The sequence below is a fragment of the Heloderma suspectum genome, chromosome 4, assembly GCF_057233095.1.
Source record: "Heloderma suspectum isolate Gila_16-S chromosome 4, 16-S_ref, whole genome shotgun sequence".
Taxonomy (NCBI): Eukaryota; Metazoa; Chordata; class Lepidosauria; order Squamata; family Helodermatidae; genus Heloderma; species Heloderma suspectum.
In genome coordinates, this window is record NC_139461.1 from 246,534,123 (window position 1) to 246,562,006 (window position 27,884).

General features: G+C 42.3%; 1 protein-coding gene across 1 annotated transcript; it reads right to left on the reverse strand.

Annotated features, from left to right (window-relative positions):
- Positions 1-401: 401 nt before the first annotated feature.
- LOC146348439 (pepsin B-like) lies at positions 402-27,884 on the reverse strand. Its single transcript, XM_084848327.1, has 9 exons — positions 27,823-27,884; positions 14,614-14,767; positions 9,512-9,629; positions 6,218-6,336; positions 4,194-4,399; positions 3,476-3,598; positions 2,675-2,822; positions 1,671-1,769; positions 402-739 (listed from the first exon to the last, which is right to left on the reverse strand). Exons 2-9 carry the CDS (start codon positions 14,728-14,730, stop codon positions 587-589), a joined length of 1,083 nt encoding a protein of 360 aa, XP_084704453.1. The 5' UTR covers positions 14,731-14,767; positions 27,823-27,884; the 3' UTR covers positions 402-586.

Below are 27,884 nucleotides of genomic sequence, written 5' to 3' on the forward strand. Positions count from 1 at the left end.
GTCTTTCCCAGCATATGTGTGTCTACTCAGAAGTAACTCCCACTGTGGTCAATGAGGCTTGCTCCTGAAATGCAGGTGCATCTGGAGCTTCAGGGGAAAGGAGAAGGGGGTGGGCAGAGAGGGAGAAGCCTCTTATTGGTTGAGCAGCCCCTGCCAGTCACTCCAACCCCCACCCCCACTGGGAAGTATGTTCTGTGAAGTAATTTTTATTGGTGCGGAGCACTCACTTGTGGAGCCCTGCATGGAACAAAGTGCAGCAAAGCTGATCCCATTTTTTAAAAATCCTGTACTCCTCCTTTCACTTCTCCTTCCATTGTTGTGGAAGCACCCCCCAAGTCTCTTCCTAAAACCAACCCCCTAGTCCTTCTGCAAACAAAGTCAAAACAGACAAGCAGCAATTTGGTAAATCTGAGTTTATTTCTCCATAGCAATGGATTTGAGGAGATTTGGTTATATCCAAGTTGAGGCAGATGGATTATAGATAGTTAAGAATGCTGTAATTTCCTTTACAAACAGTTTAGGATCCTCCAGTCAATGTCCAATGGAATAGCAGTATTAATCCAGAAAGAGATCAGCCTTTTTTTATCTAGACTGACGGTGCAAAGCCCACCATGTTGTTGCTCATGTCAAAGGCGGAATAATACTCCTTAAGAAAGACATCACCTAAGATCCATAGAGGTTGCCCAGTTGGAGAAGGCAAGTATGTGGACTCCATCTGAATTGTACAGTAGCCATTGTCCTGAGGAACAAAAAGAAAACAAGTCATACCTCTGCCAGGGAAATAATATGAAGCATTATAAGGAAGTCTGGGATCAGGACTGGTTTGCAAGAATATATTATAGGAGTTAGATCCACGTTTGGCAAGTCTATCTGACTATTCACAGGGCAATAGTCCCTATTGCTGCAGACGGGTTCAATGGTGATCCCTCGCTGGCACAGTGTGCAACATCTGTACTCTGGCAAAAACAAGAAAATGGAAGGATCTTCTTCACTTTGTATTCCTGTGTTTATAAAGGAGAAGAGCCTCATGTGGCGCAGAGTGGTAGGCAGCAGTATTGCAACCGAAACTCTCCCCATGACCTGAGTTCGATCCCAGCAGAAGCCAGGTCTCGGGTAGCAGGCTCAGGTCGACTCAGCCCTCCCTCCTCCCAAGATCAGTAAAATGAGTACCCAGCTTGCTGGGGGAAAGGTAGTCACAACTGGGGAAGGCAATGGCAAACACCCTGCTATAGTCTGCCATGAAAACGCCAGCACAAGCGGCATCCCTCTAGGGGTCAGCAATGAATTGGTGCTTGCACAGGAGGAACCTTTCCTTTCCTTTTATAAATGATCCTGTTACTAATCTTCTTGCCTCTGGCATTTACAACAGAGCAGAGGAGCTTTGAGAAGGTCTTTCAGCTGGAAAACTAGGAAAGAATTCAAATGCCTGTGACAGATCCGTGCAGGGTCAATGGTCTCCAGAAGACAACCACAAGAAAAGGCCAAGAAAAAAATGCCCAGGTACCATTACAATGGTTTTCCTGAGCAAAGACTAAATAAAGCCCGGTTATCAAGAGGTTTTGTGAATTGACATAATCTGGATATTATCATCTTTGTCTGGACACTTCAGTGATATAATTCAAAATATGCACTGTACTGGGGCATTATGTTAAGCAATATTCAATACATACATTGCTGACATAGGCAGAGGGAGACAGTGGGAACTGGGCTCCATTAATGACAAAGGTGATGGTGGGCAAACTCTGGACCTTGTTGCAGTTCACCACGAACTGTGAAAAAAAACAAATATAAAGGGAAGGTTAACTCTGGGAGCTGACCAGAGGAGAGGTTGGTAGGATCATGTCCCTTATATAAAACAGTCTCAGACACAAAATATTTTCAGTTCATTTCAGTGCAGTTCAGAGACAGCAAAAGCCATATATTTAATAGACATCTACCTGTCCACAGCAGATTCACTGGCTGCCTTGCTCAAACACATAAGGTAAGGTCATCTACATTATTTATTTCATTTCAGAACTTTTATACCATTTTTCATTAAAAAAAAATCCCCAACTGTTTCACAAAAATAAAATCAATAAAATACAATAAAACTATGCAACAAAATATATTTCAATGATAAAACAATAAAAACATTTTATAACATCATGACGGGTAACTGGCAATGCTAACAATGACAGAAACACCCAGGCAAACATGTTTGCTTTCTCTTGCTGGTGGAAACGCTCCACATTAGGAGGCCGCCTGATCTCATTGGGGAGATTAAACTACATGGTGGGTGCCACAACTGAGAAGGCCTTCCTCCATACTGTGACCAAGTAAACATCAGTAGCAGGCCATGGTATGGTAAACAAGGCCTCCCCCATCACACACTCCACCCAGAGAGTAAAGACCAGGATGTCCTATAAATAACCTTTGTGGAATAGGCTGATGTCTATCTAGTCCAGCATTCTCTTTCCAATAGCATCCACTCAGAGGCCTCTGGGTGGGACAAGTTACATGCATTGGATTGATTAGACCGTAGTCTCTTGCACTCAGTTGATTAGGCCTGGCATTACTCTGGCTTAACTTCACCGTGTTCTGATGGTATATGTTAAAATACCTCTTTCCTCTGAGGTAATGCACAAATATTTTGAGACATCACCTAAAACTCTCTGAAGTTATTTCATCCACTTACATTTCCATTGTTGTCCTCTTCAGCTCCCACATATGGCACGAAACTCCCAAGATATTGCTCTGGGACAGCCAGCATAAACGTTCCAGTGTCCACAATGCCCTGGCAGCCTGAACTGCACCAGCCAGTAGCCTGGTTGGCAATGGCAAACCTATGGAGACAAGACCAATGTTAAGGCAGTGAATGGGTTCACACAGACTCACCTCTGTGGATGTAGGTTGGGACAATAGGTTTCCTCCCCCTTCCCTATAAAGAGTCTACAGAAAATTCACTGGTTGAGCTTCGGTCTTCCTCAGGCTTCATCCTCCTCTGTTGCAAATTGTTCCAAGTTTTTTACAGGGTTAAACTTATATACCAGATCAATAGAAGCTGCCACCGAACCTGCCTTGGCTGCCACAAAGTTGTTAAAGGCCTTACTGGATTATGTGTGTGTGTGTGTGTGTGTACACACAATAAATGTGTAGTTGTTATTTGCTTTCCTTGAAGCAGCACTTCCGTCCCAGGAGTATTTCATTTTCTCAATACTCAATCTGCAATATATTACTACTGGACCGTATATATGTATGTATGTATTTCCCATCCAACTGTTACTCCCATTGGTCCAGTCATATCCTCCCAAACCCAACACACACATTTTAATGTGGAAAACAGGAATAAAGCTATCTCCGATCCACAGAAAGACTAGTACTCTGAGGGGCAAGGAAACCCTTTTTTATACATCTGGACAGGGACATGCCAACAGTGGATTAAAGCAGGAAAGTACATTTACGGATGAATGAAATGGAAATTAAATATATCACTTACTCCTCAATAGCAACCTGCCAGTAAGCTTCATGGGTAACAGGTGCCCAGGTAATTTGCCCAGAGAAGAGCTGATCATCAATACCTCCCAAGATCAATTCTCCTCCATACTGAACAGTGGGTTGGCTGGGAGGAAAAAATGGATAAAAACAGTCCAGGTTTACTATACCTATTAAGCTCATGGAGATCTATATAGGCATAGAGAAGAGTTGATTGTCAATGCCTCCCATGATCAATTATCCTCCATACTGAACAGTTGGCTGGCTGGGAAAAGGTTTAAGTGTATGTATCTGGTGGAATTCTACATGTTCAGAGGTAAGTGAACACAGAGAAGATTAGACAAAAGTATGAAAGGAGAGCCGAAAACAGGGCATAGATAAGATAGAAGAGAACAAAGGAGCAAATCAGGCACAGATTACCCTAGGTCAACTAATTCATATTCACAACTATCAGAGTCTCACTCTGCTGAAAAGCATGCAATGTAAGGCTGGGGAAATCCACTAGTCTGGTTTTATGGTTAAAGGGTGTTAAAGCTAAGAGAAAACTTAATTTGCATTCATTAGTCTTTATTATACACTCATTCTCAAATGTATGTATGATTGTAAGGCTCAGTAGTAGTAGCAGAGACGTTTGTTTATTCCAAACGAGTTCCTCTGGATTGAAAAGCATGATCTTGTATATGAATCTTATCAAAAATACTGGTTGTGGGACCTTATCTTACCGTGAGAAATAGAAGCTGAAGATGGGTTCAGAAAGCTGCCCTTGTTTCAGCATCTGCTGCATAACAGTGTCACCCCCTACATGGCCTACAACACTGGCAGGATAAGACATCCCCATAATCCCATCAAAACTGGCATAATAGAAGGGATCAGCCGGCTCACTCTCACTTAGGCCAAATTCCTGGTTTTGCACAACAATATTCTGGACCTGAGGGAGAAGGAATAAATGGATTTCACCTCTGCAATTTGCGTCATGGTAACGATTATGGGCTTGAATAACTCAAGTATCACTGGCAAGGACAGGCAGTACCCATCACATTAGGAACAATCCTGAACAGAGAGACAATGTGACCCAGCTGTGTGTACTGAAAGTGAAGTGGACCAAAGAAACTTAATTGCCCATTCCTCTGGGAGAACTATGCAGTTTCCTTTACACAAGGCTTCTTGAGGCTGGAAGTAAAAGATCTTATACTCCCACCTATACACTGAAACATTACCACAAGCAATGTATAGGGGAACACACTATGGGCTTTTCTGTTTAGGTACCCCCGACATTGGCACATTGCAACAGTGCAAGGAGCAAATGTGGTTCTAATAGGAATACAATACGCTGCATAGAATTTTGTGACACTTTAGTTCTCACATGTCTAGGGGGCTTCAACTATGAGGCGTATGTGGAAGTTTCTCTAAAGCACTGCACACATTGCTTTCTCACCCTTAATGAGCCACCGGGGCTGGCACTACTGTGCAGGAGGGTATGACAGTAGCCTCAGATTAGGCCACGGTAAATATTTTTCTAGAGCAGTGAGGCCTCTAGTAGTGATTGGTTGAGCTGGTGTGATGTTATGGAATTTCCACAAACATTCCGAGTGCTCAGAAAAAAGCTGTTAGCTTCTGTGAGAAGAGATGGTTGTCAGTTTGACTGGTATTCAAAACTCACAATTTAGCAACTAACTATAATAGGCATGAGGCTCTTTTCTGTAAAATGGAATGACTAAACTGATTTTTGGTGGACAGGTAATGCAACACAAACAAATCACTGTAATCATGTGCTTTGTCACAGCAACAACAATACATACACACACACACACACACACACACACACACGGGTTAATGCCATGTATAGACCATGAATGGGAGGAGGCTTTTGCATTTAGCAGCACAGGTGCCAAAATGGCTTGATCAGCCAAATCCACAAAGAAGATCAGGCTTTTTGCCCACCTCTATAAGCCACCTACAATTGGACAATAGTGTACCTCCCTGCAAAATCACCTATGCCTACAGTTGGCATCATCAAGAAGGGAAAGGTAAAAACACAGTATCTCGATCTGACTGTCCTCTGCCCCAACTCTCAAGGCATTTCTCCACGAGGCTTTTATCATGCGCTCGTGATTGCTCACTCATGACAGTTTGTGGCTCCTTTTAGATAATGTTGCCATCCTCCAGGGCATCTCCCGCTCTTTGCAACCATTATCGCAGTTGTTTTCATAATGAGAAAAGTCCGGTATTTTATCATCCCGCCATAGAAGCCACATGTAAAAGTGCAATTCCGCTGTACCACAGTGCCATGTAGTGGTCGTATAATTAAACATATAGAAGGCCAGAGAGAGAAAAATCCCAGAAAAGGCACGTGTAAAGGAGCTGATCTTAATCCCACAAAGAATCTGGAAGCAGAAGCCCCAGTAATGGTGCAGGATACAAGCCTCATGTAGAAATGCTCTCAGACCCCTGAGAATAATTTTGGCTTTTAAAAAAAGTTGAGAGGAGAAAAGGAAATCAATGGAATGTGTAATAGGAGCCTAAGTAATACTGAATCTGGGTATCACAAGTCACACATATGCTTTAGGACCCATTCTTTTGCACTTGCTAAGTTCAGATTGCAATGCTAGGTTCTAAGCAGGAGCTTTCTCCCCGCCCCCCCACCCCAACAATTGCTTCCTGATAGTCTTGCCTTGATCACAGTTGAAGATCCCCAGAATATAGCATAGTTAAAAATGAATGACTGCATGATGCAAAGTTCACTTACCTGCACAGTGTCATAGCCTAGCATGACGGTTAAGGTACCACTCCCATAGTACAGGGTAAAGGTCTGTCCATTGTTGGAGTAGGTAGAGGATGTACTAGGGTTGAACCTATTATGGTTAACTAGAATACAAAAAGAAACAAGGTCTACAAATCTTTTTGGATGTGTCAATGAAAGATGTGCAGTGTGAATTCCCACTCAAAGCTTTGTTCAGAAGAGGTCTGACTTTCTTACAGGCCCAGCCTTAATGGGAATAATCCACAAGTCTCATATGCTCACACACTGGAGATGAGAAAAGGAGGCAAGGAGAAGGACACATTCATGTTTTTGTGAGAGATGTTGTCCAATAATGAGGACATTCTGAGCTAAACACAGTAACAAGGACACTTCTTACACATATTTTTTGTGAGAGAAGCAGCTTCCTTGTTCCTGTGTTTAGCTCTTAATGTCCTCATTGTTGGACAACAAGGAAGCCCTCACTTTTTCAAAATGATTTGAAGTGCGTGCGCGCACCAATATACCTTTATAATGTCTCCTTGTCATATGAAAACCAGAGCAATGTAATATATAGATTTCTGGACTTGAATTTCTGGTCTGAGTTCAAAATCCCTAGAGAGCCATAAAGCTCACTGGATGCCTTTCAGGCAAGTGACTTTTTCTCAGCCCGATCCACCCTACAGGGTTGTTGTGAGGATAAACTTGGATAATCCCATGTACGCTGTTGTCATTGGAGAAAGAGCAGGATACAAACAAAAATAAATTTGCAATTGAGAATCAAAGGAGTGCTTTCCCCCACAAAATAGTTATGACCTGCCACCACCTCTGCAAATCTATACGCCACCGTCACCCCTGAAGAGTGGAATATTATTTGAGATTTATTGTGCTTCCAGGCAAGTCTGTTACTATGCAAAGACCCTGTCTCACTCATGGAATTTTACAGGGGACCAGGTGATGATGTCTTCAAACAGCAATCCATCTGTAAGCACCTTGAAAACAATGCAGTGATTACTCAAAGCCAACATGGATTTGTCAAGAACAAATCCTGCCAGACTAATCTGATCTCATTTTTTGATCAGGTCACCTCCCTTGTGGACTGTGGGAATGCTGTGGATATAATATACCTCAACTTCAGCAAAGCTTTTGACAAAGTGCCCCATGATATCCTGATGAGCAAACTAGCTCAAAGTGGGCTAGATGAAATAACAATCCGGTGGATCCACAGTTGGCTACACAATGGGGCTCAAAGAGTGCTTATCAATGGGATCTTCTCAAACTGGGGAGAGGTAATGAGCGGAGTACCACAGGGCTCAGTCCAGGGCTCAGTCCTGGGAAAACGCTCTTCAACATTTTTATTAATGACTTGGAGGAGGAGGTGCGGGGAATGCTGATCAGATTTGCAGATGGCACAACATTGGGTGGGTAGCTAATACTTTGGAAGACAGAAACAAAATTCAAAGTGATCTGGATAGACTGGAGTGCTGGGCAGAAAACAACAGAATGACATTTAATAGGGATAAATGCCAAGTTCTGCACCTAGGAAAAATAAACCAAATGCACAGTTACAAGATGGGGGATACTTGGCTCAACAACACTACAAGCGAGAAAGATCTTGGAATTGTTGTCGATCACCAGCTGAATATGAGCCAACAATGTGATGTGGCTGCAAAAAAGGCCAATGCTCTTTTGGGCTGCATTAATAGAATCATAGCTTCCAAACCCCGGGAAGTACTAGTTCCCCTCTACTCAGCACTGGCTAGGCCTCATCTGGAGTACTGTGTCCAGTTCTTTCGCCTTGAGAAGAGAAGACTGAGTGGAGATATGATATCACTCTTCAAGTACTTGAAAGGTTGTCACAGAGAAGAAGGCCAGGATCTCTTCTTGATCATCCCAGAGTGCAGGACACGGAATAATGGGCTCAAGTTACAGGAAGCCAGATTCCGGCTGAACATCAGGAAAAACGTCCTGACCGTTAGAGCAATATGACAATGGAACCAATGACCTAGGGTGGTGGTGGGCTCTCCCACACTGGAGGCATTCAAGACGAGGCTGGACAGCCATCTGTCAGGGATGTTCTGACTGGATTCCTGCATTGAGCAGGGGGTTGGACTCGATGGCCTTGTAGGCCCCTTCCAACCCTACTATTCTGTGATTCTATGATTCAATTTGTTACCCTCCTGTGTTCTCTCATTATTTCTTCCATCTTTTTTCTTACCAGCAGAGAAAGATGGAATAGCTGAACAATGCCTTTTGATTGTTAGAACTAGGAGCCCTTGGTCTGGAAGCACCATTAGTTTAACCTCATTTGCTAAGGTCACAGCGTTATGAATGCTAAAAGCCAGCTCAGTACAAAACCTCATTTTCTGTTTCCTTATAGGAATGTAGGAAGCTGCGTTATACTGATTCAGACCATTGGTCCATCTAGTTTATTATTATGACTGGCGGGGGCTTTCCAGGATTTCAAGACAGGAGTCTTGCCTTTTCTACCTGGAAATGCCACGGACTGGACCTGGGACCTTTTACATGCAAACATGGCCTCTACCACTTAAATATTTACCCCACTTCAATATTATTTTGTTTCTCAAGATAAGGGCAGAACTACATACGATCTCAGCAAAACCATGTTTCAAAACTAGCATTTCCAGAAGTAACAGAAGGGCGGGGGGGCTTAGATTAGCAGATGGGCAGGAGGGGCACTTAACCCTTCCATGATCCCACTGATTCTTCCTTACAAATGCCCCCCAAGGCTTTTGCCTCACTGCTTCCTTGGCCAGGTTTTCCCCCCTGGTTTCAAAGCCCAGCTAAATGAAAATATGATTTAAAATGGCCCAGAGAGAGATTTGAAAGAGAGAATTGTTGGGCAAGGGGAAAGTTCAGCTTCCTACAGCCCCCACATTTGCCTTATGAATGGAAAATGCTATTTCCTTCATAGCATGTGCTTCCACCCTCTGTTTGTATGACACACCTTAGCTGAGTTGTGTTCTTTAATATGCTATGGTAGTATCCTGGCTGTCAAAGCATTTTTTGTTTCCAAAAATGAAAAAATATATATAGATGCTTCAGATCTGCCGCATTGCATCCCATACTGTCTTAAAAGCGATAAAACCTTTGAACTCAAAGAATGATGAATTGAAGCCCAGAGACATCAAAGAGTCAGGAAGGTATCTGAGCCCTAATCTAATATAGGATTATTACATCGTTAGTTTTAGTTTGGAAACGGTCAGTTTTAGCAAATAAGTTTGAATTACTTCAAAACAAAATAAAATGCTCGCTTAAAAAACGATGCCGTAGAGAACTCACCACAGGCCTGAGTCTTACAGTTCACAGAAGGTACCCAGAGATTGGCAGATCCGGTGTCCATGAGAACTCGGAAGTTCTGTGGTGGAGTCCCAATACTGATCTCTCCAAAGTAGTAAGTCTGCCGAATGAAAAGCTTCAGTAAGGTGGAATATTTCACAAGGTCTTTAAATGCTGTTAAACTTTTCACTATATTTCTAGTATTTTCCCACTGAAGATATCAAAAGAGCCATCTAGATAATAAAGAACTCAGTTTAACCCAGCCTTCCACAAAGAAGGTTGTCAAAGCTACTCTTCAAGATAGTACAGGATAGTGGCAGAGCAATGCCAAAACAGAAGCAAATGTCTAATTTTTACCCTCATCTTTAACTACAAGACCCATCCTGTGATCCAAAAAAGGGATATGTGCACACAGCCACATTGAAGAACATAAAAGATCTTTTCAATTCATGAAGAATTAAGTTTCAGTGCATCCCAAGAAGCAAGTACATTACACTACTCCCCTAAGAAGAAAGGTTACAACGTTTGGGGCTATTTGTTTTAGGGGGAATTCAACTAAAGGGGACATGATAGAGGTGTATAAAATTCTGCATGGTGTGGAGAATGTCAATAGAGAAATGTTTTTCTCCAGCTCTTATAATACTAGCACCTAGACTCAACCAATGTAGCAGAACAGTTGAATAATCTGGCAGACAAAAGGCAGTACTTCATATAACACATGAACTATGGAATGCACTTCATCAAGATGTGGTGATGGCCACCAACTTACATAGTTTTAAAAGATTAGAGAAAATCGTGTAGGATATGGCTATCACTGGCTACTAGTCAATGGCTACTAGCCATGCCTCTGACTAACAGTTGCTGGGAGTCAACAGTGGAAGAGGGCATTTGCCTTCATGCCCTGCTTGTAAGCTTCCTATAGACAGCTGGCTGGCCGTTGTTTTATTTCTATCTGTTTCCCTTCATAAATATCTTTATAATAATTAGTTTGTAATAATTTTCCCATTTCCTTTTGATCATATGTTTAATTCCTTCTTTTGTATTCAAATCTAAACTTCTGTTCCTAGTTCTAGTTCTCTTTTTCTGGATTCTTTTCGCCAACAATTTTGAGGTTTTTCCTGTAAACTCATAATACCTTTGCTTGACATATAACATGTCTATCATTGTTTTATTTATTTGTAATGCCTCTCTTTCTTGTTGTCTTGCCTGCTTCCCATCTCATTGTTTCTGTTGTTTCCCCTGTTTTATTGTCTTCAAAATATCTTTCTATATTCCTTTTTATGCTAGCTTTAATATCTTCCTTGGTTAATAATATGGGATTCAATCTCCATATATAATCCTAATTTATTGGTCTATCTCTACATACATTTTAATTGGGGCATGGGTCTCAGGTAGCTGGCTCAGGTCGACTCAGCCTTCCATCCTTCCGAGGTCGGTAAAATGAGTACCCAGCTTGCTGGGGGAAAGGTAGTCATGACTGGGGAAGGCAATGGCAAACCACCCCGCTATAGTCTGCCATGAAAACGCCAGCGAAAGCAGCATCCCTCTAGGGGTCAGTAATGACCCGGTGCTTGCACAGGAGGACCTTTCCTTTCCTGTTACTTTTATTTGTCCAATTTCCATTTTTTAAGTCTTCATAAGAAAGTTTCTGTCGTTAAAACTGTGTCCAACCTACTGAAACTGTTATATACCTCTGAAAAATATGTATGACTATAGTTATTAGGGTTTATTTCAATCCAAGCATCGTAAATATAGTATTTTTTTCAAAATCTCCATATACTGGGATTAGGGATGTACGAAAGGCACTTACCTGGTCCCGCAGCTTGCTTCGCGGTGGGGGGGAGGCACTTCGGTTCTCCCCCCAAAGTTCAGGCCGGGGGGGGAGGCGCCCCGCCTCGCCCAGCCGAAATTCAGGCCGGGGGGAGAAGCACCCCATCTCCCCGGCCGCGAAATAAAAAAGGGGAAAAAACCCCAAACACCCGTGATAGGCTACGTAACGATTTACGTAGCCTATCATTGCTAGATTTCCAAAGTCAGCTGTGATAGGCTACGTAAATCGTTACGTAGCCTATCACAGGTGACGTTGGGGGAAAAAAAAAGTGCGTACGCAAATGGCAGCGCCCATGGGCGCCGCCATTTGCGTTCCTTATTTGGTCCCGGTAGTCTACATAAAGATTTACGTAGACTACGGCGAAAATAAGGGCAACGCTATTTGCGTTGCCCTTATTTTCGCCATAGTCTACGTAAATCTTTACGTAAACTACCAGGCCCAAATAAGGAACATAAATGGCGGCGCCCATGGGCGCCGCCATTTGTGTACGCACTTTTTTTTTTTTCAAAGTCACCCGTGATAGGCTACGTAACGATTTACGTAGCCTATCACAGCTGACTTTGGAAATCTAGCCGTGATAGGCTACGTAAATCGTTACGTAGCCTATCATCGGTGTTTGTTTGTTTTTTTACTTTATTTTGTAATGGCGGCGGCAGCAGCTGGTCGGAAGACCGGCCGCCGCCCCCGCCCCCGATGAACCGCCGCCGAACTCCCGCCAGGACCTGCCGCCGAGAGGGACATTCGAGGGAGGTAAGTCCCATCCTGGGGGGTGGCGGGGGGGTGGCGGAGAATTTCACCAACAATTTCGGTGGGCCGAATGCATTGGCATTCGGCCTCCTCGAGATTCGTGGAGAAATTCTCCGCCATCCCTAACCGGGATACTCTTCTGTCCTGCTTTAACATTGTTCTTCATTTCGTACCGCCCATTGGTGTTGCCCCCTGCAGATTCCAGTTTAAATCTCCTACAATTATTTTTTTCTGATTTTGAGAATCTGTTAACTTTAGCTAAGATCTTCTGTAGAAAACTTAATTGATTCATGTTAGGGCTATATACTGATGCCAATGTTATTAACACGTTGTTATTATATATCCCCTCTACAAATATGTATCTCCCCTTTTATCTTTCATCATGCTTTTTAATTGAAAATGTATCTCCTTATAACTTAATATCCCTACCCCCTTGCTCTTCTAGTTCTTGCAAAAATAGTATCTCAGGCTTCATTTCAGATATCGATTTATGCATTCAAGTTTGTTTTACCCAACCCCCTTCTCCTCTTACATTCAGAGATGTAAATATACCATATTTATTTTAAATTTTCTTCTACTTTTCTCTTTTCTCCTAAAAGCTACCTGTTATTTCCCATTCCTCCTAATTCCTTCCCCCCTTTCCTGGCACGTTCTTTGCTCCTGCTCCCAAGAGCCAATGGCTCTTTCAGTTCATTTTAATTTCCTCCACCCTACTCTTATCGCCAAAGCTTATCGGTATAGTGTCACAATACTCTCTTATATAAACACACAGGATATTTAGACAAATTTACAAGTTTACAGAGAAAAGTTGTGAGACAGAAATACACACACACACACACACACACGCACACACAGACAAGAGCAAAACTGGAACAATATGAGAGGATAACTAAACTTCTTTATCTTCTCTGGGGTACTCAGCCAACGTCTTTCTTCCTAAGCTGGCTCCTTGCCTTAGATTCCCTTGCCCTCAGTGTGTTTGTTTTTCTTTTCCTTTTTTGCCAATAATTATTTCATATCCTCCTGTTTATGACTCAATCCATATTTATTCATTTCATTGTTTTTTTCCTTCGTGGCCGCTCCCTTAACTATCTTGTAGAAACATATGCTATCTTTTTCTCTTTCTTATTTCCTCTTATGCTTGTAGTCGGCTGCCATATCTCCTCCCCCTCGCCATCTGAAACATCTGTCTGGTCATCTACAGTCCTTTCTTCCCCTTTTTCTTCTTCTGGGATTTCTGTCTTTAAGTCTCGGAACAGTCCCTTGATCCCAGATTTAGTTGTTACCAGATATGTTTTCCCTTTATATATTATTGTCAGTTTGAAAGGGAAGCCCCAGAAATATTTAATTCCTTCTTCTTGAAATTTTCTTGTAAATGCACCTAGATTTTTCCTTTTCTGTAGCATCTCTGGGGCTAAGTCTTGTAGAAACATCACAGGCATGTCCATATACGTTATTTCTTTCATTGGCCATATTTCTTTCATTATCTTTTCCTTTAGGGAGTAGTTTACAAAACAGATTATAATATCTCATGGAATGCTTGTTTCTAACCTTCTGGGTCCTAGTGCCCAATGAGCTCTTCCAAGATTGTCCATCTGTATTTTACATGCAGGCAATAGTTCTGTAAGCCATTTCACTATAAATTCTTTAACAGATTCTCGTTCTGCAGTCTCCATAATTCCACGAACACGCACATCTTTCCTATGATTCCTATTGGACAAATTTTCACATTTAAGCTAATCTCTTCAATTAGCTTTCTTAAAGATTTAATTTGTACCTCATGTGTGTCGGGTCTGTCTGCGTTCTCTGAAACTGCCACTTCTGTTTCCCTCATCCTCTCTTGTAGTTGCTCCAATTTATCTTCCAGTCCTTCCTTCTAAGCAGTCAATAATTCTCGTTTGAGTGTTGTTAATTGCTTGGTCAGTTCTTCTTTTGATACCACCATTCCACTGATCTCAACTTCTTCTCGCAGCTTCTTTGCTGATTTAAAGAAGTATTTTATTCTGCTCTCCTTTCTCCCCAATAGATTCATTACCGGCTGTCTGGAATTTCTTTCCAGGAGCTATTTTCTTTTTAGATAACCTTTCTCGGCTTAAAATATTTCCTGAAGGCAGGGAGCTCTAAGATCATGCCACCATTGCCTTCGGCATCCAAAGTCCACCCCCACTGGTTGGCCATTGTGGAAATGCTGGACTAGACAGGCCTTTGGTCTGATCCAGCTGGGCTCTCCTTATGTTCCTATCATACAGCAGGCCAAGGGGAGGGCTATGCAAGAAGAGAATCAATTTAAATTAATGTCTTAATTTAATCCTCTTCTCTAACAACATGACCAGTGCTGGTGTCCAAAGAAGAGACATATGTACACAGCTATAGGTTTGCTTATCATATTCACCCCAACTAGTGGATGGGTTGTTCATCGCTTGCTGAGCTCAGCCATGAGCACTCAATTAGCAAATTCAGTTATTTCATCAATCACAAATATGAAACAAAAGAACGGAGATCCAATTTACATTGTTACAATACTCACATTCAATAAATTGGTTATTGGTTCATAAGCAACATTGTATTCATTGAAGTGGTATTTCATCACAGGATCAACACGGTGCTTCTTCAGAAATTTCTCCAGCACTCCTTTCTCCTTCATGTTCTCCCGTATGGATTTCCCTTTCTTCAGAATAATTCTGCACAACATGAAATGAGTTTATAGGATAAGCAGAAATATGTTGGAACCTCACTGTACCTCTTATGTCCTTTTTGTTCACCAAGTTTCCTCTTCATTTGGTTCTGGAAATTGCTGATCGCCCACCATGCTAGTTGCTACTCAAAGCATGGATGTCTATGAAGGATGAGTAAATGCAGAAAGCCTGAAAAGCTAAGTTTTCCTACAAGTGATACTTTCATCTCATTCAGGACCACTAATGGGGATACTCACCTCTCCAGCCCCTCTGACAGGTGAAGATAAACCAGTACCAGGATCAACCACTTCATGGTGCTCAGAGACTTGGCCAATGTGATCTACTAGAGAATCCACAAATCCTGTCCTCAGTTGTGGCTGTGCCGCACCAACTTTTATACTCAGGGCAACTGTCCTCTGCTGGCTTATCTGTTTACTCTTATTTTCCCATATCATTAAGCACACGAAATATCTACACATTCTATTTTTTAAAAAAGGATGATAAGCTGTCCAACTCCTTTGTTAAAAAGTCTTTTAAAACCAATTTGTGCCCTTGATTTAAAAAAATGTTGCTCTTAGAAAAAATATCAGCAGTAAGATAATAAACCAAAGTATAATCAGTTACTTTGGAAAACTGATACTATTCTTTTCAAAATTAATAAAGGGCAAGTTAATAATCACAATGTGAATATTTGTTGGAGCATATTGTACAATTGAGAAATGATCACCTGCCCCATGGTTTCTTTTCTGCCAGGTATTGTACCACTTGGGATATCCGTACGTAATATTCAGGAGAACATTGTTTTTTTTTTACCAGACTTACTCTCTCCTAAATTGTTGTCCAATGTAAGAATTTTAAGTTTAGGCCAAATTACTATAAAGTTCTTGCTCAGTCCCATGTGCACTTCACTGTATAATGCACCTAATACTTAAAGAAGGGTCAGCCTTGACTTGAGACATTTCATTTGATATGCACATGGAAGAGCCATTGCTAACATTTGGAAACATAGAATCATCATAGAATCATAGAATAGTAGGGTTGGAAGGGGCCTACAAGGCCATCGAGTCCAACCCCCTGCTCAATGCAGGAATCCAAGCCACAGCATCCCTGACAGATGGCTGTCCAGCCTCATCTTGAATGCCTCCAGTGTGGGAAAGCCCACCACTTCCCCAGGCAGTTGGTTCCATTGTCATATTGCTCTAACGGTCAGGACATTTTTCCTGATGTTCAGCCGGAATCTGGTTTCCTGTAACTTGAGCCCATTATTCCGTGTCCTGCATTCTGGGATGATTGAGAAGAGTTCTCCATAACTTCATGTTCACCAGAAGCATTAAAAAGTGGCCTGTTAATTTCTGATGTACTATTTCACAGCTTCAAGCTAATGGAAATCAATAGATGTGACATCACCTTACTTTGCATATGCCTCTTTAGAAGCATTGATTTAATGCTCCTTTAACAAGTTGATGAAACCTCCTATATGCATACACGACCATTCCTAAGGACATGTCGGCAGGCCAAGCTGGTGCCAGCTTGGCAAACCACATGTCTCCTTCATTGCCCTTTAGCAACAAGATCAAGAAGCAATCTAGATCTGATGGTTGGGTATGGCTGAATCAGTTATCCTTATCTGGTAAAAAATTAGCTGGGTATGCAGAGCAGTTGGAAAGAATTTGGCATTCACATTTACATGGTGAAGTGGGAGAAGTTTCGATAGTGTTATCTATCGATAAGCTGAGAGTTAATATATTGTTTGACTTGACTATGTAATGTCATGTTCTAACACAATCTGATTGGGTGTATGTGGAAACATAGAATTATTACATCTTCTACCAGTATCAGTACTGAACCTGAGTCGAGGTTTGGGAAACTGAGGCTTTGTGCTTCCCATTGACAATCATGTGTGAAGGTAGGCTCGATTAGACCTTGTAAGTAGTTTGGTTCAGGAGAGGTGCCTGATGGGATTGAGTGTGTGTGTGTGTGTGTGTGTGTGTGTGTGTCTGACCATGAGAAGGTAGTGTAACTTGCTCAGTATAAGCAGAAGATTCCTATCTACCAAAGGAGCTCATCCCTGAAGATAAGCAGGCAGCTGTGCTTATAAGACTGCTGTGGAGTTAATTTAGCTCTTGAGCATGTGTAGTGTGTTTTCTTTGTTCTCCAACTTTCAGTCTGTATATATACATCCTGTTTTCTTTTTTTGGTGAGACACAGTGTCGTCTGCCTCCCCCTCAGCTGTGAACCTGCCTTGGATATTTCCTTAACAATTTGGTGCCATGACTCGGATCCCAAATGCTGAGGAGAATCAAACCAATTTGGACCGCCATTCACTGAACATCCCAGAACAGCACACCAAGAGAAGGGACCTTTTGAAATCTCTAAGTCTGGGACTCAGTATGAGGCTGGCTGTGGGACGATTCTGCCTTGGCTGACAGGATACCACCTTTAAAAAGACAGTCAGTAATTTAAGCATTTGATAAGTTTTTGTTTTGTTTTTGTTTGTTTGTTTTTGTTTTTTGGATTATAGAGGTCTGTGTGATATGGTGCCAGGTGAATGAGAGTTGCCTTGTGTGAACTGAGGAAAAGAACTGAACAAGAGTTGCCTGGTATGGACTGAGGTAAAAAGGACCACGGCAAATTATACTCACTGGAACCTTGTGTGAGTGAGTTTTCCTCTTTCCCTGCATGGTATGAGCCAGCCGGCAAGGCACGGACCTTCTCAATAAATCATTCCTGAATGAATGGAGATTGCAGTGAGTGACTCAACCTTTCCTTCACTCCCTGACATGGACCATGGTATGAGCTCCTTTGACCGTGAGTGACTGATTGTGCCTCCAATTCAGTGAGAGTTGGTTTCTGAGTTTGGCAGTGCCTTTTGTTTCTCACAGCCTGTGGAGACCTCCTGATTGTTTTCCTGTATGTTCCTGTGTGAATTGAGGATGGGGTCAGATTCTTCCAAAGAAATTCCACAACCCCAAAAGGGACACTTTCAGTGTATATGTACAGGAATTATGGACCTAAGCCTTGCAAGATTTGGACAATTAGAACTTGACCCGTCCAAACAATTTCCCTTGGTTGGGACCTTTGATTTGGACAGATCGTGCATTTAAAGGGAGCCTTGGAATCTTGAGGTCCAAGGCGGCACAGAGTCAATGAGAATGCATTCTTTGACTGATATGTTAAGTCCCAGGGAGTGGAGTCTTAAGGACTCCCAAGAAAACCTGAAAGACCAGGTCAAATTTTGAAACATCAGAAAAAAGCCACAGAAATTTAGAGCAGAATTGCAAGCAGTGATCACTTGTTAAAATCCTAATTGGGCTAGCATGAGCCAACTGATGCAAGTTATTTTGCCCCAAGAAGTGTGCACTAGATTAAAAGAACATGCAAACTGGCCAAATCAAGAATCAGCTGATTTTGATACTTTAGACCAAGTGTGCATCAGACGCCTAGGAATAATGCCTGAAATTTGTCTGCACAAAACAAAAGTGAGACTACAGCAGCCTATATAGATTGTCTAAAGACATTTTTTTGAAAAACATTCTAGCACTGCTGCCACTTTTTGAAGCCAAGTTGAGCATGAGAAAATTAAGTGTCCCCACTGGCCTGGCCAGCCAATCGAAACACTTCACACCTCCGAGCGGCTTCCCCCTCCTCCCCCTCTTCCTCAGAACTTCTAAGACAGCTCAGAGGTTTGTAACTTCATCAACACCCATTTCTTTCTATTGACCAGAGACCTTTTGTGTCAGCTTGGTTCCACTATCTTTGTTCCCTGACAGAGTATATTTAGATATTCCTGAGCCACTTCCCTGGTCTTCCGAAGCTGAATCTGCTTCCACTGCTCCAAAACAAGCACTGTTCTAAAACAACACTGTTTCCTAATTATTCCGTTCACTCTCTTCTGTTACGAAAAAAAATTACTGTGCTCTTAGTGTACTTACCTAAAAGTATAGCGATAAGAACTTACTAGTAACATATTACAGTACTTTCCTTGATTCTGCCGCCCTCCTTGTTCAAGCCTCTAAACAATATTGTGTTAAGTTCTTCTTTAACTCTTTGTGTACCTCACAACAGCAGCTCTTTTACTTAAAACAAAGCACCTATCTCAGTCATGCCTCTTCAGGTATGAAATTTTGCTTCTCTCCAGCAGTCATATTACAGTACAACATTGTTCCATTCTAAATCCTGCTTCTTTGCTGTCTGATCCTTCTGAAAGTATTCCTTATGATTGTTTAGAAGTGGTTGAGCACCTAGCAAAGCCACATCCAGACTTGTCAGACGAGCCACTGATTAATATAGATTGTGTATATTTTGTAGATGGGTCTTGTGAAAGAAATGCTGAAGAGATAGGCTGTCTGTACTTTCCATACGGCAGTAGGACAAATTCTTTTGCCTTACTGTACTTCTGCTCAAGGAGCAGGACTTTTCGCCCTCACTAAAGCTACTGCCTCATTCCTTTCAGCAATAAACCAGTCTTCCATGACAACTTTTGAAGATGTTGCACAACTCCAAAATCAGGCCCAAGTGTTAAAAAAGAAAAGTGGAGACTGGCTGGTTGTTCTCAATACACTGGCATTTGTGGCGCTCCCCAGATGGCTGCCTGGTAGTGCCCACGGTCCTTCTTCCTCACCTTCTAATAGGAGATAAGACGGGTAGAATTGATTGAGTCATTCCCCTAAGAGGTGAAGGTGCCACAAAGATTTAGATCAAGCAAGCTGCATAAATGTGAATAATGTGTTTAATGTACTCAGTAACTTCGTATTTACTTTTGCTTTTAGAAAAAATGTCTTTATATCTGTATTTGTGCCTATTGTTCCTGCCATGTGAGAGTGTAAGCTTTTTACTCCTCTTAGACATCAAATGCCTGTCCTTTGGGTCTGCTGGACAGATTACCCTATATGCCACCCAAAAATTACAATAACAGTAGCCTCTCTCATTCAAAGATCAAGATGCAATGTTTGTGTGTGACTGGCAATGGAGAGTGAGTGTTGGCTAGAGACCGTCTGTATGGTCATGTATTGGCTAACATGTTTGAACATGTATTGCAGCTTAAGCCCAACCTTCTGTGTGTACCACTAAGAGTTACTGCACAAAGAACATGCAAGCTAAACTGAATGTTTGTTGAGGGATGCTGCATGCGTTAGAAATGATATTGTCGAGATAGGAATGAGATTTTAAAGTAGTCTAAGCAAGTTTACTGAAAGTCACCAGTGAGATATATTTGTACACTGAGGTAACAGTAGATTTGAAATCCTATGTGTTGTGCCTTATCCCATTGTTATATTAGTTATTGTTATTTTCTTGCTTTGTCATTTTGTTTTATATGTAGCCTAGCAAGTGTAATGATGTATGATTTGTTTTAATTGTTTAATGAAAAACTGCATATGAAATCTGTGAAAATTCAAGAAGTGGAGTGTATTAGATTTGGTTTCAAAAGAACGGCAAACAGTCAGGTGTGAATTTGCCCAGAATCATATGCAGTAATCATGCAGTAATCAATAGCACAAGTATGCTGATTTGCTAGAAAGTTGGTAATTTTCATGATTTTAGAGGTTTTTTCCCCATAGCTGTATTCACAAACAGTGAAAGCCATGCTTTTTGCTACTAACAGAAGCTAAAACAATGCACCATAATTGCTCTTCACACTGCGTACCTTCTAACTGATAAGGAATGCTTCTGTACTGTAAGAAACTTATTTCTGTACTGTAAGAAACTTATTTTGCTTCCAAAAGAGAAAGACCTTGGTGAAGGGGGGGCAGCAGTGTGTGTACTTTCTGACAGTTTGCTAACTTAGTGAGACTTGCTCTATAAAATCCTGAGTGAATTAGCCTGTTCTCCTCTGAGAGAAAGAAGGTGCACCATCTGCTCAGATAACCAGCCCCAAAGAAGGTTAAGGGACATGTAAGCTTTCTTTTAACATACAAATAGATTTCATTCAGATGAAGAAATGTTGTTCTTTTAAATATGTATGAGTAGTTGTTTGTACAAAGCTCTGCAAAATGTAACAGCATTTCCAGTGCCCCTACCATCCCCAGCCAGCAGGGCTGATAGAAAAAAAAGAATAGTCTTAAAGAACAAATTAGCCAAAATTTGTGTTGAAAGTGGACTTAAATGGCATGATGCTCTAACTTCATCCCTGCTGAACATGTGTGCCACTTTGCACCTACAGACTGGACTCAGTCCCCATAAGATCCTTATGGGAAGACCCATGAGACTCCCATCTTCAGCCCCTATTAAAGAACATCTTACTAACTTGCATTAAAGTGATGAGACTGTGTTGAACTATTGCCAAGCATTAATGAAATGTGTGAAGGCTTTCCATTCACAGGTTAAAAAGCGCTTCCAGAAGTTCCTATGATACAGTGTCACAACCTGTGGCCTAGACACTTGAGTCTATATCAAAGTATCAGAAGAAGTCTTCCTTTGAGCTTCACTAGAAAATACCCCATCAGGTGCTGTTGACCACCCACACCACTGTGAAGCTGCAAAGACAGCCTACCTAGATCCCTGCATCCCACTGCAAGGAAGTGTTGCCGCCAGGAGACAACGTGCCCCAGAACCAGACAATGCTGGATGTACCCTAGCACAGAGTTCATCAGCCCTTTGAGTCATTTTAGACCCAAAACAGAAGAACATCTCTGGTTACCATCGTGGTACTGGCTTGTTGCCGTTTTTCCTGCTATTGTGTGAAATCTTCTTAGACTTCCGGCACTTTGGCCTCCTCTGGATTACAAAATAGCCACCTCTGAAAGACCAGTAGTGAGCCAAGCACTCACTGGCAAGGTGAGCATAAGCCTAGCAGTAAGCCTAGTGACTGTTAGTGAAGAAAGAGTTGTCTCAGCATCCACCAGAAGCACATTCTCATGATGTGGCCCACCTGCTTCCTGCTGTTGCTTGGCATCTTTTGTTGCATGAAAGCAAAGAGCACTTCCCTGAATAGAGTGAACCAGATTCAAGTAGACTTAAATGTATCCAGCTGCTAGATCTGCAGCCACATGCCCATATAGGAACACCAATGATCTCAATTCCACAGAATGAGACTGAAATGACTAAACCCTATTACCTAGATCTACCAGAAACAGCCACCTAGCAAGATGTATAATGTAATAAGCATAATTGTTTGTATTGTTTTATTCCAGGTAACCATTGCTTTGATTAAATGTTGTATCAAATTCCATACTAAAAGTATACATAAAGCTGAACTGCACCAGACAGCCAGTAAAACGCAAAGAGAAATGTGAAAAGAAGAGAAAGAGAGAGATAAAGAGATTGAACAACTGATAACAATACAAGCATAGATGGTGAGCCTAATAGGCCCAAAGGGGAGATTGTGAAGGTAGGCCTGACTAGGCCTTGTAAGTAGTTTGGTTCAGGCGAGGTGCCTGATGGGATTGAGAGAGAGTATGTGTGTGTGTCTGACCATGAGAAGGTAGTGTAACTTGCTCAGTATAAGCAGAAGATTCCTATCCACCAAAGGAGCTCATCCCTGAAGATAAGCAGGCAGCTGTGCTTATAAGACTGTTGCGGAGTTAAATTAGCTCTTGAGCATGCGTAGTGTGTTTTCTTTGTTCTCCAACTTTTAATCTGTATATATGCATCCTGTTTTCTTTTTTTGGTGAGACCCAGTGTCGTCTGCCTCCCACTCAGCTGCGATGTGCTTTAATAAATTTCTGACTGTTCAACCTAACCTGCTTTGGATATTTCCTTAACACATGGGGAAACTAAAAACAGCTATAACGTTTTTCACTTGGAAAGACCAGGTCTTTGCTTCCACCAGCTATTTACTCCAACATGGCTGCATGGTGAGGTCTCTGTGTTTCCATGACATTGTGGTCATTCAGCACCAGACCCCCATTTTATCACAGAAAAACCGGTTCTTCTGAGTCTGGTTACAGTCCAACTTTTCCAGCTTACTTCGGCTCCATTACTGACCTGTTTCCACAACCGCACTGGATTCAGTATCATAGTCCTGCCCATGGGGCAGGTAGCCCAGCCCTTGTGGGTGTGTCACTCACCTGCTCGTGACCTCAGTGACCCAACCCTTTCCCTCCCTGTGTTCCGGAAGTTTCATCACCATTTTGGAGCAGGATGCCGAGTTACCAACTTTTAAAATGTCATTGAAAATAAGTGCTAGAACACTGGTGCATATAAACCTGCTATCATGGGCAAGCAAGTACTCCCACTACAGCCTGAAAATCAAGTTTATCTCAACTTGCTTCCCCAGAACTACACGTGGGGAGGATCCACGACTAATATTTCTTTGTGTCCTTTGGACCAGGGAAACGATGCCGCAAGCATCATAGTCTAGTTTTCATATTACACACTAAGTCACTATCTCATTATCACACTATTGTGCAGGTCTTCCATCCATATGCATATCCTTTATGTCAGTTTCTTCCTATGACTCTATCACTCAATTGCAAAATAGCACTAACATGTGTTTGCACTATCACATGATAGTGCTGTTGCATGATGGTGCATTTTCCGGAACAACCCTACTTGACCTCAACAGGAGTCAGCAGGCACCCCTGGACTAATGCGCTATCGCGTCATAGTGCTATTGCGCGATAGTGCAAATGTGTGTTAGTGCTATTTCATGATTGAGTGATAGAGTGATAAAGTCACAGGAAGAAACTGACATAGAGGGTATGCAGATGGATGGCAGACTTGCGCAATAGTGTGAAAATGAGATAGCGACTTAGCGTGTGCCTGCTAATGTGGTAGCCTGCTATTTAGAGGGAAAGGGAAAAAAATGGGCGGAATCGGGTATATGTCCAGGAAGTCTACTTAGAAGTAACTCCCATTGTGGTCAATGAGGCTTGTTCCCAAGATTGTCATTAAGGGGAGTAGAGCCTGGAGGGGTGAGACTCTGATTGGGTGAGCAGCCCCTGCCAGTCAGATGACGTTCACTTGCAATCCCCCCACCCCACCTGTCAGCGACCCACCCCACCTGTCAGTGCAGAGAAGTCATAACTGGAGCGGGGCACTATGGGAACAATAGGAAGGATTGCAGTGCCTGTTAACATGCAAGTGCGCCTTTGCTTTTTCACTCCTCTTCATTAAAGTGCAATTGCACTTGAAAACTCACTTTAAAGGGGGGAGAAAGGGCTCAGAAGGCAGGGAGACGACTGGCCAGAGTGGGAAACTGGAGCGGAGCACAAGGGGGAGAGGGAGCAGGGACTCAGCAAGAGGAGGAGTGGGAACACGGATGAGATCATCAGACCCAACCCAGATTCCACCCAGCCATCAAGAAAATAATTTGATTAGAGCTCAGTGGAAACAGCACAGAGCCCCAGGCTACTGTGATGATAAGCACTGTGGAAACTGTAAAAAGAGCAGATGTGATTGGGGAAACATCACAACAAAGTTGCAAGCCAGGTGAAGCCAACAGGGCAAAACACACCCCTCGATGATAGTTCCAGGAATACTAGCCCTTAGGAGGGAATTATGTTTGCCCAGTGTCATAGAAATAGGTGCAGGGGAGGACGTCGAGCTACAAGTCTTTATATTGTGATTTTTTAAAGAGAGGGAACTGCCAATAACATTTTTATTTCTTAGAAGAATGTGATGAAAATTGGAGTAAAGTGCCCCTTTTGAGGGAATGACCGGTTTCAAATGTCAAAATAATAGACCAGGGGAGGGGGGGTTGTGCAAGAGCCTCCAAAAGAGGACATGCTATCTGAAACATATTTTGCTTTTTCCTGGGAAAATATTCTACCTTGCTCTTCTCATGTAAGCAAGCTTAGAGGTCAGTAAGAAGTTCAGACAAAAGTCACATCATGTCAGCACAAATGCTTTAGTTAGAATGACTCTGTTTGAATCAAACTGATTAAAATTTCATGCAGGAATATACCATAATATTTCCACTGCTTCTTTTTTTGTTTTTTAAAGTATTTTATTTAAGAAATACACGGTAACAATTATATAACAACCAAAACATCAACACACGCAGGGCATTTTGTATTATTCATCACAGATTCTATACATATTCTAGAATCATTGTCCCTGAACATGCTGTTGTTGTATACTTTTTAAGCTCTGTTGCAGCCACAAAATAATCACTTTTCAATTATTAGCCTTACTAGTTATTACACCCTTCCAAAAATTGGACTGCACCCTCAGTGGATGCTGGTCTGTAGACCCTGCATTAATGCTTCTTTATAAATGTATAAGAGAGGTACACTTATGATAAAAATGTGGAAGATCAAATAACTACTTTGGATAAATATTTGTGAGGTAGCTTATTATGCAGGTTGGTGCCAGAGTCTTACCAGATGCAAAGGCTTCTGGGGAAAATATTTGTCACACTTGTGTTCTGAAAATCACATGTGGCCTAGAGTTGACCCTAAGTAATAAACTCGTAAAGTTTCAGAAACATGGATGCAGTGGTTCATGTGCAAGGGGAGTTCTCCAATTTGGGGAGGGGCTGATTCACTCTCTCCACCGCCATGTAGGTTTTGGGTCAATTTGTATGAAAATGGTACATGTCATAGCAGTGTCCCCAGTCAAGAAACCTACAAAATCTTAGAAGGATAGATGCAGGGCCTAGGAAGTGTGATGCTTGAAAACCTGTTTAAGGCTTTTTTAATAGTGAAGTGTGGTGGCATTGGAAAAATCATCGCTATCTCAGGGTCCCACTGTTGCCTTTCCCCAAAGCACAGTGATTGGAGCCAATGGTAAAATGTGCCCTAGGATTAGAAGGTCCACCTGTCAGTCATTGAATGGCACTCCTTCCCTCCCCCTCATCCTGCAGCATAAGAGAAAATAAACCAAGGTCCAATCTACATGGCCCATTTACTGCAGAGCAACAGTACATCGGGGTCATTTGCAACAGATGACACTGTCACCAATCTGCAGCAACCCCTCAGCTTCCCTGTGGAAAAGGTGCATTTTCAGAAAGATCTTTTAGTACATCTTTCATCCTTAAACGCAGCTCCCGCACAGTTCTGCTGCAGTGTGCCCCATTCCCTCACAGTAAATCCTGGGCATGCCTATTTCTGTGACCTGGCTGTGACCTGGTCAAGGGGTGGGGCTCCCCCGCCCATTCCCTCTTTTTCCCCATTCGCAGAAGGGCTGCTTTCCCACTGACTATATCTAGCCTCTTTTTCCCATTCACAGTATCGCAGTAGCGCTGTTTCAAGCACTCACAATATTGGAGTAGCTGCTTTCCCCATTTATGGTATGCAGCCTTGATTTCCCATTCAGAATAGCACAGTAGCTCTTTCACAATAGCAGAGTAGCTGCTTTCCCCATTCACAGTATGCAGCTTTGATTTCCCATTCAGAATAGCGCAGTAGCTCTTTCACAATAGCAGAGTAGCTGCTTTCCCCATTCACAATATACAGCCTTGATTTCCCATTCAGAATTGCGCAGTTGTGCAGTTTCAGACATTCATAATAACAGAGTAGCTGCTTTATCCATTCACAGTTTGTAGCCTCTTTTTCCCATTCAGAATAACTCAGTAGTGCTGTTTCAAGCATTCACAATATCCCAATGATGGATGAGAGGGAAGAGATGTGGGGTAAACTCCAGGGGCTTAATTAAGTGCGTCCATTAACATTCCCTGAGCAAGGGAGTGTGGACAGGGCAAGGAACAAGCCTCTCACATTTGCTGAGCAGCACCTATGGGGTTGATGACATTCAGTTCTACTCCCTGGACTCCACCCACCCAGCCCCGAAGCTTCAAGTGCTGTGTGACCTGGGAAAGCAGGTTTTTAGGTAGTATATTTAGGTAGAAATATTCTCCTTTTCTTGCTTCATATGCCACTGACGGACCAAGGTGATTTCATGAAAATCCGGATATAACTATAAAGTGCTTCTCATTCTGTTTCCATGTAGATTTGGCCCTAAAGACATTATTTGGAGTCATAAAGTCTGGGAATGCATATTGTATCCGAAACATGAGTCGCAAACAAAGCATTGTTCTCTAGCAGCTTCACTTCTGTTGGCTTCAGAGCAAAGCCTGCTTCACCAACAGGACAGGACCAAAGCAGCACAATTCTACTCAGGCTTCAGACTTTGTCCAAGTCCTATGCATAGCCCCAAGTCACGTAAGTTGCTTCCAGATGAGGCTTTTATCATCCAATTACCCTGCCTCATTCATGAAATATTACAGGGGGTCCAGTCATTATTGTCTTGCACTTGCAACCCTCCCATGCTTTTCCACCACTTCTTCCATCTTTCTTTCTTTTCACAAAAAAAAACAATTGAGGAAAAGATGGTTTCACTGCACAGTGTCTTTTGACTGGTAGCACTAGGAGCCTTCTGTCTAGAATGGTTTGAAACTACAGGCCTGTCTCAGGAAGGGCTAAAATATCTTTATAACATTGTCCTCACAATTTGTTGTTGTTTATTCGGTCAGTCGCTTCCGACTCTTCGTGACTTCATGGACCAGCCCACGCCTGAGCGTCCTGTCGGCCGTCGCCACCCCCAGCTCCCCCAAGGTCGAGCCTGTCCTCACAATTACCCCATGAATTATGCTGTCAAGAATCAACTACTTATCCAAGATCTCCAAGCAATTTCCATGTTAAAGTGGGGATTTGGATGGGTTCTCATATGATAGTCTCCCAGCATAGAGATTTTCCCTAACAGGGCAAATACAAGTGTGTGTGTGGATTCCTCTTATGACCTGGACCCCCTGAGTAACTCCTTAAGGATCGCTTGCCTCCTTAAGAGTCCCACCTTCCTTCTTTTAAACTTCCCCTTCCCAGTAACATGGGGTTCAGGCTTTAGACATGGGGTGTCTGACACTCTAGACACAGGGTTTAATCACAGCAGTTTACTGATAATAAAGCAAGCAATCACAACTAAAGATACTTATACAATAGAGCTGAGCAATACAAAAGGCCTTAAAAGAAAATAAACATTGCAAAATGCAAGTTCCTTTACCCTAGCTGTCCTTAGACTCTCCTAGGCTGCTCCTTCCTGCTCTGGTCTTCTGGCTGCTCTCATTCACTCTTGCTCTCCTTTTATACCCTCCTCCCTCAAAACCAAAAATACTGTTTCAGATATGAAGAAATGAAACTTAAGTAGGGAATTGAACAGAAACTTAACAGTAGAAATGAAACTACCTTTCTCAGGGTTACACCCTCCCAACAGAACACTCCGCCTGACCTTTCTTCTTCTTGCCTCT

What these genes read in the sequence shown, in the direction of transcription:
- LOC146348439 (XM_084848327.1), bottom strand. Translation starts at nt 14,730, where the DNA reads ATGAAGGAGAAAGGAGTGCTGGAGAAATTTCTGAAGAAGCACCGTGTT. An exon ending in CTGTAAGACTCAGGCCTGTG is followed by an intron (nt 6,337 to 9,511) that starts GTGAGTTCTCTA and finishes TTTGTATTCTAG; the next exon opens with TTAACCATAATAGGTTCAAC. An exon ending in TGGCAGGTTGCTATTGAGGA is followed by an intron (nt 2,823 to 3,475) that starts GTAAGTGATATA and finishes TTGTCTCCATAG; the next exon opens with GTTTGCCATTGCCAACCAGG.